The 14,428-nt window shown below is 43.3% G+C and overlaps 1 protein-coding gene across 23 annotated transcripts in view; it reads left to right on the top strand.

The window, feature by feature from the left end:
- dlg2 (discs, large homolog 2 (Drosophila)) overlaps nt 1-14,428 on the top strand; it is a 218,191-nt gene that overhangs the window by 125,381 nt on the left and 78,382 nt on the right. The window contains exon 1 of one of the 23 annotated variants that reach the window (XM_072713687.1): nt 7,166-7,277. The exons of 21 other annotated variants lie outside the window; for them this stretch is intronic. In XM_072713687.1, the coding sequence (XP_072569788.1) occupies nt 7,245-7,277 (33 nt within the window). In that variant the 5' untranslated portion in view covers nt 7,166-7,244. Of the gene's footprint in view, nt 1-7,165; nt 7,278-10,449; nt 11,007-14,428 lie in introns of those variants that run through there. One more of the 23 variants, XM_072713685.1, reaches the window with a different exon arrangement.

The following is a 14,428-nucleotide window of genomic DNA, read 5'->3' as shown; positions in this document are numbered from 1 at the left end:
TTATATTAAATAAACTAATACAAAAAGAACAGTTCCACTAAGAAAAAATAAGGATATGCAGCTAACGCTGCTTGGACCCTTAATAAAAGAACCTTTCTATAAACAAATCTCTGACCATGAAATAATCCATTACCATATGAATGGTAATTCATTCATAGCTTGAGCAGCGGAATCAATATTTTTTCGCACCAGGAATGTAAGGTTTTTCTTGGGTTTCATGTGTTTGTTGTTCTTTGTGAGCGTATACGCAGTCGCCTTGGGCCATTTCTGTTTGGTGAGAATGACTGTGACACAAGGAATTTGTAAAACTATTCTCACTATAATGCATACCCCAAATTGCAGTCTTTGCAGTTCGATAATCACGTTGCCTCAAATCGCGATTTCGAATTGAAATCGATAAATCGTTCACCCCAAGGTTGGACTGAATTTTACTGTTGACCTTTGTTTTGGTCTTTGCTGGATTGCCCTAATAAGATAAGTTGCTTTGGACTTACCTGTTTTCCAGCTGAGTTGCCCTGTTTTCACTGGGTTGTCTTTTATCTGCCTGTCTGCCAGCCTTATTGCATTTTCTTATTGGTCCAATAAATCTACCATTTGTGTTTTTTACGGTTGTGTCTGGGATTGTGTTCTGTCACATGGTTTGTCTCCTCCTCCTGCTGCTGCTGTTGCTCTGGGCTCAGCGCCTCCTCTTCCACACCAACTCGCCATTCTTGAGTCCAGGAACATAAATTCTATAAATCTCACATCAAAAGGCTTGTGTTTCCCCTTATCAGCTCGCAAAATTCAATAAAACATGGCATGGACATTATGGTACGTCATACTGGTGCACGTTCGATACATCAGGCACTCAGATAGGGTGACTTGTTGCAATTTGTGTTCAGAAAACAGGGGAGCACACAGAAAGAGACTTTGCTTCATGTCAGCGTAAACATCCTTGGACATGACCGTACTGCTTTTTCTGTTACTCTCAAGCCAGGTCCTTAGCTCAGAAGTGAGATTCTTTAATTCTTCTTGAAAAGGGGTGCCATCTTTGGCTGATGGGAAATCGATTGTGACTGTCGTTAAATTTTGCAGCTGCTGTTGCTGCCACCTGCTCATTACATATTAATTACATCAAAGCCAATACTTTATCGTTTAGAAAATCCTGTGTCTCTGTCGAAATGTCCATATGGTCCATGAATTTGTCCCCATACTGTATGCTCTAAGACCCGCTCAGCAATCCGATGTCTCTGCTAGACCGGAGGGCGATTTTATTCGTTGTGTGCTCCACTATCATTGCAGCATGCATGACCTGCGAGGCGTCCTGTCAGCCAAATGGGAACAAACTCCATTCATAATGAATGGCCTGTTCACTCTGAGTAGGTGAGGAGCTTGAATAATAAAGAGAGGATGTCACACATGGCCGGAGCGCCCTGGCTAACTTTGTGGGAGCTGAAGGCATATCGGATGTCTTTGGCTGAGGCCTCTTCTCTGAAAGGCTCCTCAGCTTCTGCAGCCATCCCTCCATAATGAGTGTTCCCTGGCGTATGGCTGACTACCGCGCCCGTGATCTATGCGCCGTGTGGTGTCCTGTTTTGAGCAGGTAGACCATTATCTCTGCTACCACAACATGGTATTACAGTTCTTTCTCATGTAATGAAGGAGTGGTCAGCTAATCCATCTTAAAAAACCAAACTTAATATACCTGGTGCTCCTGAATATAAACTCTTCTTTTCACTCTTGTATGTTTACCTTGTGGATGGCTGGCATTTTTGAGTCATTGCTCCCAACACCCCTGGTGCTGGTTCCTGTCATTACTGCTTCATCACAGAATTGATTGACCGCTCTTCCTGTTCAGTCCATCCTGGTTTTCATCCCTCTGGCATTAATTATGGCTTGCTGAGGTTTTCAGCCACTCGCATCCCCACTTAATCAAATGTGATTTGGCTGCATACGAGTGCAGCCGCCTCATCCCGTCATATATTATCGACGGTTATGTCGGTGGGGGATTTTTTTTTCTCTCCTGCAAGCTCCTGGTTAGATCGGTGCCAGAAACACACAGCATGAGAAGACGATGGACCCTCAAAGCCTTGGCAAAAATGATATTTTCTGAGCAGAAGAAGCAGTCACTTACCCAGGGTGCTCAGCGAGAAGTGAGAGGGCGGTGAGTGAGTGGAATTTCCCATCTACTAAGGTTGTTAATTCATCTACTAATTTCCCACCCTGTATGCACACTGGGATCTTCTCAAGGAGAACTTTCTGAAACTGCCCATGTGGCCCTCAGATCAGCCTTGGCTGACAGTGGTGGAGGGGGCATCACATCACAATGAGTTACATAATGGGAAGCGGCACACCAGCGGCAGATTGCTGATGAGCCTGACCCGGTATCCCCACTTCACACCGATCACTTCACCTGTGCAAAGGGACCTGGCCAGGGTGCACTGTGCACTGGAGGGACACCCGGCCGGTTCGCTGGGCCTCGCTTCTCACGTCTGAAGGTTGAAACAGAACTTGACGGAGCACATACTGAAGAAGTGGCGAGGCTGCCTTGACTGCATCCAGGTTTGCAGGAGGTCGGAGTGGGGGGGGGGGGGAGCCCAGCTCTCTTTTTGCTCCGAAACACATCGTTGCTGCGATCCTCGCTGCCTTTCTTTGCATTTCAAAGAAATGGCACCTTTCAAGGCTGGAGCTCGGTGCAGCTCACAGCATTTTCAAAAACGTTTAAAAAAAAGCCATTATTTGCCTTTTCTTAGGCCTGAAGTAAACAAACCTTTCCAAGCTCAGCTCGTTCTAAGTACCATTCTAAGGTAACTTCACCAGCTGGCATGATAAGTTGTATTTTTCATCTTCCCCCCCCCCCCCCCCCCCCCCGGCTGTTTTTAACTGTTGAACTGTGTTTCTTAGAAGTTTTTCAAGTTAGAAGTTTTTACCAGAAGAATTTGACAGAATATACGCGCAAGACAGAAATTGTTTTGTGATTACGACAATAATACAAACTAAAGCCATACATTTTGTGTAACTTTTATAGTAATATCTTTGACTTGAATTTCTTGATGTGTTTTTCTTACTGAATTAGAACAGCTCTAGTCTCAAGTACCACACAGGGTGGTAGATTACCATGATTTGGTAGATACACAGTGCATAACAAATCACTTAGTTGCAGCGATCTCATGTAAGTGTATACATATGACCCTGATATCCCTGGTATGTTGGTTTTGATTAGTGCGATGCACACTACTGTTCTTGTGGGGGAGAAAATGCAGCTGAGTTACGAAAGAAAGTGCAGGAGATGAATTTTGCCAGTTTGGCGTGTGCCAGGGGCAAGGGGTCGGCTGGAGAGAGTCACCGCTTCCCCCTTCACTTCCATCTGCTGGCTTTGAGTTGCTGAGATGAGGTCTGGGAAGCAGTACTGATGACCTCATGGTCTTGTGTACCCAAGATTGGGTCAGTGACTTGCTGCCTCCTCCACCCCTCCTACTCCGCATTTCTAAAATTGCCGTGATATCAAAGCCTCACCTTGGCCTTATTCTCTCATGAAATAGTAATCAATCTGAAATATCAGCTTCATCTTTCTGATCCTGCGGTTTCTGGACCATTACTGCATCATGACATTTTTTATAAAAGAAGGCGGCAGAGCAAGCTCTAGCTGTGTTATTTAAACTGCAGATGAATTAGTGACACTGTCCCCGACAGGAAACACCCCAGGTCAGCTGCTAATCCACTCATGCTCATTTTGTTAGGCACGGTTGTACACTGCGATAATTAATTTGTAGGACTCCCCACTCTGTAGGTCCTTTGGGTTGTGGAGTCTTGAACCCATCGTCTCCATAGACGTTTTTGCCATATTTCCATCATCTGACCAGCTCTTTGTTAGAATTGTCCCTAAAAACGGTAATTTTGTTATTTAGACGCTTCTGGGATTGTTTGAGTTTTTTTTTTAATCTCATTCTTTCTGTCTCCTTTCCGTTTACGTTGTTAGAAATTTCATGCATTTCTGCCATCTGCCTAACCAGCTCTGGCTCACACAGCCTCATGACTGGGCAGTCTGAGTGGTTCTCCTGACCTTTGGCGCTCATTAGGATCATATTCATGTCATCTTCTGAGAAATGAAAAATGAAAGCCTTCCCAGTAAGCCTTTTTATTACGGCCAAAGGACTGCGATCGCTAAAATGTTTCCATCCAGCATATTGTTTATCAGTTGGATTTTCCGCCTTAAATGCATTTCTGCTCCTCTGACCATGTGACACTTCTTACTGCAGACATGAATTCCTGGCTTCTCTTTGATTGTAAGTCAAGTGACAATGCTTCTATCCCTAGAACAGTGTCAATCAAAACTTGAAGTCAAACCTGTAAGGCAGGGGTGGCCAATCTTATCCGGTGTGTATGCGGGTTTTCACTGCAACTCCCTAATTAGATTACTAATTAAAGGGCTGATTGGCTGAAGAGTCCTCCCACCTGGGTTTGAACAGCTGACCTACAGGTTGCCCCAAATACCTGCATACACACCGGCCCTTTGCGGGTAAGATTGGCCACCCCTGCTGTAAGGTGAAGATGCCATCTTGTGGCTGATGAATGAATTGCAAACGTATATCCCCCAAAAATGTAGCAGCAATTAGGCTGGTTCATATCTCCGAATTACCTTTAGCATGTGATTCTCTGTATTGTGTGTGTGCCTCCTAGGATAGACTGTAGGCTTACTGCGACTCTGCACTGGGTAAGTGGTTAGGGAGCATGGATGGATATAATTGGTTTTGGTGGTTTGCTGGCTTATATGAGTTTTTGTGCTCTGTCATGGATTGGCATACCATCCAGGGTATCTCCTTGCTCATGCCGAGAGCTTTCTGGGGATAGGCTTCAGGTTCACAGTAAGCTTGTACTGGTTAAGCAGCCATAAAAAATGGATGTTATTTATAGCTTTCCCCAGTGTAATGGCCTGTGGTGAATTCTGTGCTTCTGTTTGTCAGTTTTGCTTGAGACAAACTTGGTTGTCTCCTTCAAACTCCTTGCAGGAACTGACATCGCCTTCAAGGGATCCAGCTCTGCCCAGTGAGCCTCCATTGCGGGATTAAGTGAGACATCCCTTGTTGACGGGGCTTTTCTGCTAGTGGTGTCTATGTTGACTTGGTCAGAACCACTGAGTAGAACCACTGAGAAGATGGTAAAGCTGGTCAAATCTATGTTCAATTTCATAACTGTGATATATAATATCCTGCCCCCTTCTGGATTTATACCAAGGGCCATCTTTGGCATGACAGCTTTCCATGCACCCCCCATCCCTTTTATGTGTACCCGTCCCAGTTCATTCCGATTTCAGGAAATTCTCCATAAAGGTCACCTTATAAGCCCTCAGTTACTCTTAGCTGGTCTAGTGGGAAAACGGGCTCCTGTCCGCATTTTACAGGAGAAAACAGGATTAGCAGTCAGGATGAGTTCTTTTCCCCTGTTCTTTTTTTCCCCCCCCTTTACGCCCACGCGGTGGCAGCCGTGCACCAATCACGGGGCTTTGCTCTATTCCCTGTCAGCAGAGCAAACACAGACTAGGGTACGAAAACAATGGGGAGACTGTGCAGTTTGTTATGGTCTTGTGCCAGCCTAGTCTGGAGCACTCACACGCGCTTCAGCTCTTTGACACACGATGGACAGGTAGGTTCAGAGAACGGAAACTTCAGAGTCGACCTCGCGGTACAGGCACATCTAAATGAGGATGTACCCTGGAGGTTATAAACATCGAGACCAAGAGAGGAAGGAAAGGTGCTAATTACTCCTTTGAATGATATTAGGCCATGATTAACATTTAAGACCCAGAATGTGGGCCTGGGCCTGAAAACCATGGTCATAATACCTGTGCTCTGAGATCTGGATCCAAAGAGAATGGAGATTCTGCCTAGTTCCGTTTAAATAGCCCAGAGGAATGTTCCTCTCTCGACAGATCCACTTAGGCGCAATGAATTATACAGCTTCCTTTAAAGTTTTTTTTTCTGCTCTGAGTGGCTTTTATGAGTCTGATTTTAATTCTGACAGCAGACTCAGCATTTACCGATAAAGAGATATGCGTATAAGCCCTTTAATCTGTGTGGGAGACAAAGAAAAGAATACTGATTTTGCCTGTTTTAGAAACTGAATTATTATATTTTGAGGTGAGACTTAGGGTTTAGGAGGGCAAAGCGATCTTTGTGTTTGTTATTTTTGGCTATTCACAAAGCATTAAATGCTGCTCTCAGAAAATGTGAGTGACAGTGTGTTGTTTTATCACAAAGAGATGGATTTTTCCCAGGCTGCTTTGCTCCTCTGCCGCCCCTGGGCCTGATCTCATATCCAGCGGGTGCAGCCTCGCTTCCTGTTTTGCTGGTTTTTCAGCGACATCATACTGGGTGACATGCTGGGGACACTTTTTGCCCTGTGGACCCACTTTTCGGCTGTGTGACCAAAAAAGTCAGTCTTGAAGTGTGGTGTTAGGTGGGTCTTGGCAGCACCGGCTGATCGCCACATGTGGTCACATGGATATTCAGACTTTGTTTAACCTTTCCCTGTCGCATCTGGACATGACTGATGGTGTGACAATCATCTAACACAAGCAGAATTTTATTCTTTCGTCTTCATGCTTTGTTATGGTTTGCACCAGTGTTACATTATCATTTTGCTACATTTATAAACCAGATTATATGGAAGGCAGAGATTGTAAATTTCTAGGGGTGCTTTATAGTTTGTTTTATTGGAATTGCCATATTTGTAATAGCCCATATTTCACCAGCCATTTTGCATGCTACTGTTGCTAATCACCATGTGTGAATCCATAGAAATTCAGATCCGTTCGGATTTCCATAGCAGGCTGATCCTGAAAATACTGTTTGATTTGGTCAAGCAATGACCCTCAATATTTAGTGATGGAGGAAAAAAGCAACACTTTACCTCTCATTAGGATCATATTCAGTTTAATCTCAAATGTTGCCATGGATACTCCTCTTGCAGCCGCTATTCAAGTGCCATTATTCGTATTTCTGTGAGCGTTGACCCAGTATTCAGTTGAGTTATATACTGTTGCATAAATCAGTCATACATAAAAGTGTTTGAGATCTGCACAGTGACGCAGGTAACCAGTCTTTAATGAACAACTGGGCTCCAGTAGTCAGCCACCTAAACCATGACCAAGTCATTACCTAGACCAGAGTGTATCGAGACCCAGACAAGTTCAAGACAGGGCGACACTGAGATAAGACCAAGACCAAGGCAGGGCGATATCAAGACAAGACCAAGACCAAGGCAGGATGACACTGAGACAAGACCAAGACCAATTCAGGGTGAGAACAAGTCAAGATTAGAAGTAGACCACATAACACAACACACTATAAAATGTGGAGCAGAGGCACCATCTTGGGGGTAGGCAGTATGACCTAAAATTTGAGTCACAGTATAATTTGAACCATGGCTATCTTCTCTTAAAATTTCAATATAAATGCTTCTGTAGAAATGTAACATTTTTTTCAAATAAGATACACCTTATTGGTTGCATTTGAACTTTGAAGCAGAATGTCTTACACCCGATTACAGTACAATGTTAACCCTTTGAGCCCTATCCATTTTTGAGTGTTTTTCTATCCCTTTGATTTTAAGGCTTATTACATTGTATGTACAAGTTAAGCCACATATGCTTTGTGGTTTTGTTTTCAGGACATTCTGGGCTACTCAGATATGTCATAATTTGATATATATAAACGCTGACACAGTCTTGATATCATCCTCCTCATGAGGAAAAACTACTTGCACGTATTGAAATTTCTCAATTTTAGTCTCATCTAATATAAAAATTTGCAGGTCTTACAAATATAATCTTATAAATGTGGAGATTAGAGTCTCCATGATATGGGAATGCAGGGGTTTCATTGGGGACCTTTCTATGGCTTAGAAGCTTGAAGGAAGACATGGTTAGTACCAGGTGGAAATGAATAATCTGATAGACCGCAATTCATGGTTTTATAATTTTAGATATATTTGTTATTTATTACTTTATAACATGAAAGAAATTGACATAGAAAAGCATTGTTTAGTTTATGATCAACTGAATAAACAGACATAACAGACGGTTTTATGCTGATTTTATATTTTTTTTATCGTTATTACTTTTACACCTACTGTATATATGCTATGATTGGCAAAGTGAAATTTGAGAATGAAACTTTTAGTTGGCATTTTAGCCTCAAACAACAAACCAACGCTGTACCACATCACTGTGTTTAAACGTAGGTGTTCCAATTACACGATGGGAGCGTTTTCCCCAACTGTTTTGACGGAGCGCGATAACAAACATACATATACAAACTTTTGTGAATAAATAGCAAGAAATTGTCTTCGTAATATGTAGAATACTGCGTTTTGTTGTTATTTCTAGTAGAACTCCAGCCCATTTTTGAGTGTTTTCTATCTTTCTATTTATAATCTTACGATAATTGAATTATAAAATAAATATTTTGTTAGCACTTCCCATGAAGCCCATATTCATAAAGCTTAATAACCGTTCTTGTAATTCATTGTAACCTTCATAAAGTATTATAGACATGGGTATAAATATTTATATAAAAAGGGATAACACATTATAGCCGTGATTCTCATCCATGGCTATGAAGCTCTATGAAGGTCTCATCTATAATGCATTATAAATACCTTAATAATACATAATAATGGTAGTATAACAATCAAGGATGCTTTGTGCTACATTATGAAGGTATTTATAGTGCATTATAGACAAGAGCTTCATAGAGTATTCCTAATGTTTAATACACATACACTATAATGTGTTATGCCTTTTTACGAATAGTTATAGCTGTGTTTATGATACTTTATGAATGTATTATATTGCATTATGAAGCTATGTATAATGCAGTATAATGACTGCTTTAAGTAAAGTGTTACCAATATTTTTCCCAGAAGGGTGCGTAGATTATTGCGGAAGTGAATATGTGCTTTATTTTCCGTCTAATGTGAATAATATTGGTCTTTTATGGATTATTAAGGGTTAAAATTGGTATTAAAAATGTATTAAATTGTTACATTTGTTAAAAATGTTTAAAATATATGCCTCATTATGCACAAGAATATTCTGAAATATTTTAGCTCACAATAACGGGTCGAGCAAGTTCTCTCGATTACAAAGATATGCGATTCACATCTGTGCGTTATGCCTATCCAAAGTTACGAGATTAATGGATGCAAAAATCAAAATCAATCAGTTGTCCGGTTCTCAGAGTTAAACAGATGAATATTAAGCTGTTGTGATAAATATTGAGGCATTTTGATGAGTGATCTTGATCATTCTTGGAATAAAATCTCGAATCCTCTATGCCCGAGACCGAGACAAGACCAAGTCAAAATAAAGTTGACTCCGAGATTAGACCAAGATCAGAACAAGGCCGTCTCGAGTACTACAACACTAGTAGTTGCAGACTAACACGCAGAAACATCAGAAACACTCTGCATTTATATGATCCCAGGTTTGACCAGTTCCAATTCTCTTTTCTTTGTCTTGCTTGTGATGGTAATTATCACCCAATACAGGGGCAGACTATGTCTTTTTCCAGATTTGTTGCTGGTGGTGCCCTCTGGATAGCCTTGAATGACATGTAAATCTTGAGAGCTGGGTAGGACTGGATTATCCTGGGGGTCAGTTGAGGATCTGGCACAGTCCCAGCATCTAATACACCGTTGTTCACCAAAGCCTAGAGCTTAGTCGTAGGTTCTCAGCCTGCCTTTCTCCACTCCACTGCTAAAGACAGTGTGGTGAGCCGGTCTTAACCCTTCCTGATTCACCCTCTATCTCTTGAGTGTGGCTTGAGTTTTGTCTTTAAAGACTAGAGATCAAATGACTGTAAGTTAGTGTACTTTATTTGGTACAGAACAGGAGTATTGGGGAATCAGAGATCAAACAGTAATTATTCTTTCTCTACTCAGTTAATAAATTCTAAATACCCATAATATCTTGGGTTGAGACATTATGTTCAGGGAAGATTGTCTGTTGAGTTTAAAACTGAGTAGAAAAGATAGTCCTGGATAGTTAATTCTGACAGGATAATTTACTGGTTTTGTATCCATCCATGCTAAATATATAATTTCATTACAAATATCTGTGCTGAATGTGACATTTTGAATATAGACTACATTTTTCAGTAGGTCATAAAGGTAAGGATGTGACCCTAAAATTTTAAAAACTAGATACTGCTACAGTATGTGCAGACTATTGTAAGGGCTACACTGTACAGATCCTGCTGCAGCTTCTAGGAGTAGGAAACATAGCTGATCGTGGAATACCAAGGCTGCTGTTGCCTGCTGTGCTCATCCTGCCGTTTTCATATAGACAGACTTGTAATGCAGGCTTCAGTGTCCAACCCCCAGCTGTGCGGAGCATAGATTGCTTCTGCCTGGAGCCGGGGATGCTGTCAAGTCGCGCTGCAAGTTGAATCATCTATTGACAAAGAGCGAGCGGCGAGCAAACAGCGCCACGCTGCTGCTCTGCTCTCACTCTCACTGCCGCTCTCGCTCTCGCCACTGCCTGCTCTGTACCACCATGCTGAGACTGTGAACGCAGCCCCAGGGACTTGCTGGGGGTCGGGGCAAGTCACTCCTACTGAGTGCCTGTAGACGGGACCTTCCTCGCATTCGCCCCGTAGCTCTGACCGGTGTGGGGAGTCTTGGTTTGGGGGGCCCACACGGATCGAAGGGGACTACCTAGCCGGTCCCGCTGTCCAGGCAGGATGACTGCTTACCTGAACAAGCAACAGAGCTGCTCCTCCCGGGATGCGGAGGCGCTTGAGGGTCCCTGTCCCTGCTCCTGGAACGATCCCCAGGGCCAGTGCTACGGCTCGCCCGCGCTGTCGTCGGCCAGCAGCACTCTGCCCCGGCAGCGCGGCAAGCTGAGCGCCGTCCACTCGGACAGCCTGTGGAGGAGCCCGGGCCGAAGCGGCACCGGGGGGAGGGGTGTCGACTGCGACCTCTGGGCTGACTGCGACTGCCAGCATGACTGGCGCGACCCCTACCAGGTAAATGCATCACCGTGGCAACCGGGGCAGCCCGTCCCACAGGGGTGGATGGGGGGGGGTTTGCTTGTATGGCCGTGAAGTAGGAGTGTGGAATTAATGAGGACACATATGGAAAGGTGGAAAAGAGTGTGTTGGTATTAAAATAGAAAATGAAAGAGAAATATGAGTGTACTCCGCTATCTGCACTCCCCTCTACAGCAGACGGCTGCTGCCGACTTAGTGCAGAGGTGCTGAATCTTGATGTGTGTGAACTCCGGACTTCGGTGAGTAGGGAGTGCAGTGTGCATTTATGGCTTCTGACAAGAGAAGCGGTAGGATTACTGGGAGGGGGTTCCATCTCTCAGACAGCCTTTCTCGGTGAACAAACAGCGTACCCTCTGAATTTTAAATGCAAGTGTTCATATCCTGACGGGATTCGTGCAGCCAGAGTTCACCAGTGTTTGACTGAGGTGCGATACCGGCATGACTCCGTGATACGCCATTCGGAGATGTGAGCTGTGTGGCTGCAGGGACGGGATGCTGGGAAGAATGTTTAAGCTGGGAGACACAACCAAAACTGCAGGGAAAACCCTGGCTCCCACTGAACTGGGTTCGCAACTAGGTTGTGCTTTGAAAGTGAGTTTGGATGTTGATGGGAGAGGCTTCGGGACTTTGCTCGGGTAACAGGAAAGCAGGTCGCCTTATGTCGCTAAAATAGCACTGCTGTGTCCCAGTGTCCTAGAGCCAAGGCAGAGTGGACTCTGTCCTGTCATCGATGTAGCCTTCACGGTCATCTTATTGAAAAACCCCTTGGCTGAGAAGCAGTAAAGAACAGTACCCCTCTCTCATCGACCTTAACAGAGAGAGCCCAAAGTGCCCCATAACACTCGTAGTCCCGCTGTGACACTTTTATGACCGGAGATTGGGGCTCAGCTGATTGCGGGAGCAACTGGCATTTTTTCGGATGGGGTCAGAAGTTGAGTCTGGTTGAAGGCAAGCAGAGCTTCTCCCCAGCTGAGCCTCACACTGTTCTGCCCTTCTGGCTTTCTGAACCATAATAACAAATACACACAAAGAAACTCCATGGCTACATTTAATGAGAAATGTACTAAGAATCTGCGCTCCTGTTATCTGCCCCATTTAATGGCCAGCTAATGTAGTACAAGCTAATGTAGTACAAGCTAATGTAGTACATATCAGTCACTTCAGATAAGTTTTCATAATGTTACAGTTCGTCAATTTTTTTGTTTTGAAATCTAGTCACTGCTGACATGTGAGTCCATTATACAAAGCAATCAGTGTGAGAAGTGACTGTGATATAGTACAAAGTCAAAATGTACTGCAGAGGAATGAAGGGGCCCTGCTTGCGATGTCCAGCAGCATCCATCACTGCGTTAACGACGGAGACCAGTATAGCCCAGCTACATCCCATGCTTCCTGGGGCATGTGTGACAAATGGGGGACACGGTGGAGGAAGAGACTGGATGCTCTGGAATGTCTGGGTCCAGCAGAGATCGTTCTGCCACAGTTTCCTGGATTTCTCTTTCACATAAATGATACATCGTACTTTTAGTCTTGCACTGATCCCCAAAGTCCCCTCTAGAAGAAGACCACTGTATTTCTCCCCCAATGAGCATGCCAGTGTCTCTTCCCTAGCTGTTGACTTTTTTCCGACCAGTCATGACCACCTGTAAAATATTGATAAGGACTTGATGTGCTATACATAGATTCTGGCCTGAATTATTAATCGGAATAAACTGGAGCGCTAAAGGCACTCCTGAAAAGCTACTTTTCGCTGAAGGCATCAGAGACGACGCAAACCATGGGGATTTTCATCTGAAATGATCACAAATCCGGCATTAAATCCGTGGTGAGGATCAAAATGAGTGATGTGTAACAATGTTGCAATCTGACTCATTTAAATGTTGAAAACCATGCGCTAAATATATGGAGACTTTCAGGTAACCCACACAAATCATGAAGCTGATGAAAGAAGTGAACCGATTTAACGCTTTTGGAAACACATTTTGCTGTTTAAAAACTGATCACTACGCATTTGTGTCATTGTGAAAAATGTAGGAAATTTCAGAGGCAGCTCAATGTGGTCACCTTGCTGTTAATCCATCATTAAACCACCAAAGGTCTGGGAGGGATTTTCTCAGAAACAAAACAACCACATTTCTGTCTGATTATCTATGCTTTCAATGAATTTTCCTGTTGTGTATTGCTGCATTTGTAATTCATACCAAGGGTATACATAAATACATAAATCAGAGCTCAAGGTTGCATTTCATTTTTCATCAGTTTAGTGGACATCTTCTCCTAATTCAGAGTTTATTGTCATATTTCAAATGTCATAACTAGTACAGTAAAATGCAGTATAGTGATTAATACGCCATGTAATTACTGAGTGGATAGATGGGTTCTTTTGCTCATTTAATCATGATGCATAATTCACCCATTTTCAACAACCACACGTTTTTAAGTGAAGCTGACGTTGTATGGTCATAAAGGCACAAATACACCCCCATCAGCCTGAAAGACACGTGCTGCAGTTAAAGTGCTTCTCAGCCTAATGACTGATTACCGCACCTTTGAGACGGCTGCCCACCAAACGAAATGGCCCCGTTTGAAATGGCTTCTGACTGAACACCCCCTTTTTTTGTGTTTCGCTGGAACTAAGAGAGAGATTTAATTTACAGGTACTTCTCTATACTTATGCGTATTTGGCAAACGCTGCTATTTTTCCTCTCCCTGAAATTAGGTTTTATGACATTTTTCATATTACATAGCTGAATTAAAGTTGTTCATGTAGCCATTGCTGATAATGTTCATGGTTTCAATTTATTTATATATCTTTCTATTAATCCTGCAGTTTTTGGTTGTGTTTTTTGGAATTGCAGTTTTTTTAAGCTCGTATTCTGGGACGAGATGTCTGTAGGCTTACATTGAAGGTTTCATATGACATGTTCACTGCCTCCTGCCATAGACCAGACCTGCAAGATACAGCAAAGTGAACGAGGGCCTTTTCACCACCAGAATAATAAACCCTTGGAAGAATGGTCTGCTATTCTGTTCCTTCTGCTGAGGGTGACTGAAGTGACACAATACGGGGAGAAGACTGCATTGTTTCTGCTTCTTCCTCTCTTGTCCAGTTTGACTTAACTTTTTATTTTTTATTTTTTAAATATGGACTGGACAATTGACTCTTTGGACTGACTCGTGTGCTGTCTGTAAATGTCTGTCCTTGTCCGGTGGTAGAGAGTGGTATAGCTCCCATTTTGTCTCCTGGGGAGTTGGGGTGCTGGTATGCTCGGGGAGGATTGTCCCCCCCAGATGTCCTGGGCTGTCCTGTTTATTTCTCCCACTCTGATTTTGGCCACCCATTGGAGATTATGGACAAATGACCACAGTCGATCACATCAAGGCAATATGCCATACTA

Source organism: Paramormyrops kingsleyae, chromosome 6 (assembly GCF_048594095.1).
Source record: "Paramormyrops kingsleyae isolate MSU_618 chromosome 6, PKINGS_0.4, whole genome shotgun sequence".
NCBI classification, from domain to species: domain Eukaryota; kingdom Metazoa; phylum Chordata; class Actinopteri; order Osteoglossiformes; family Mormyridae; genus Paramormyrops; species Paramormyrops kingsleyae.
Note: the sequence above shows the minus strand (reverse complement) of the source record. Positions and strands in the feature narration are given on the sequence as shown.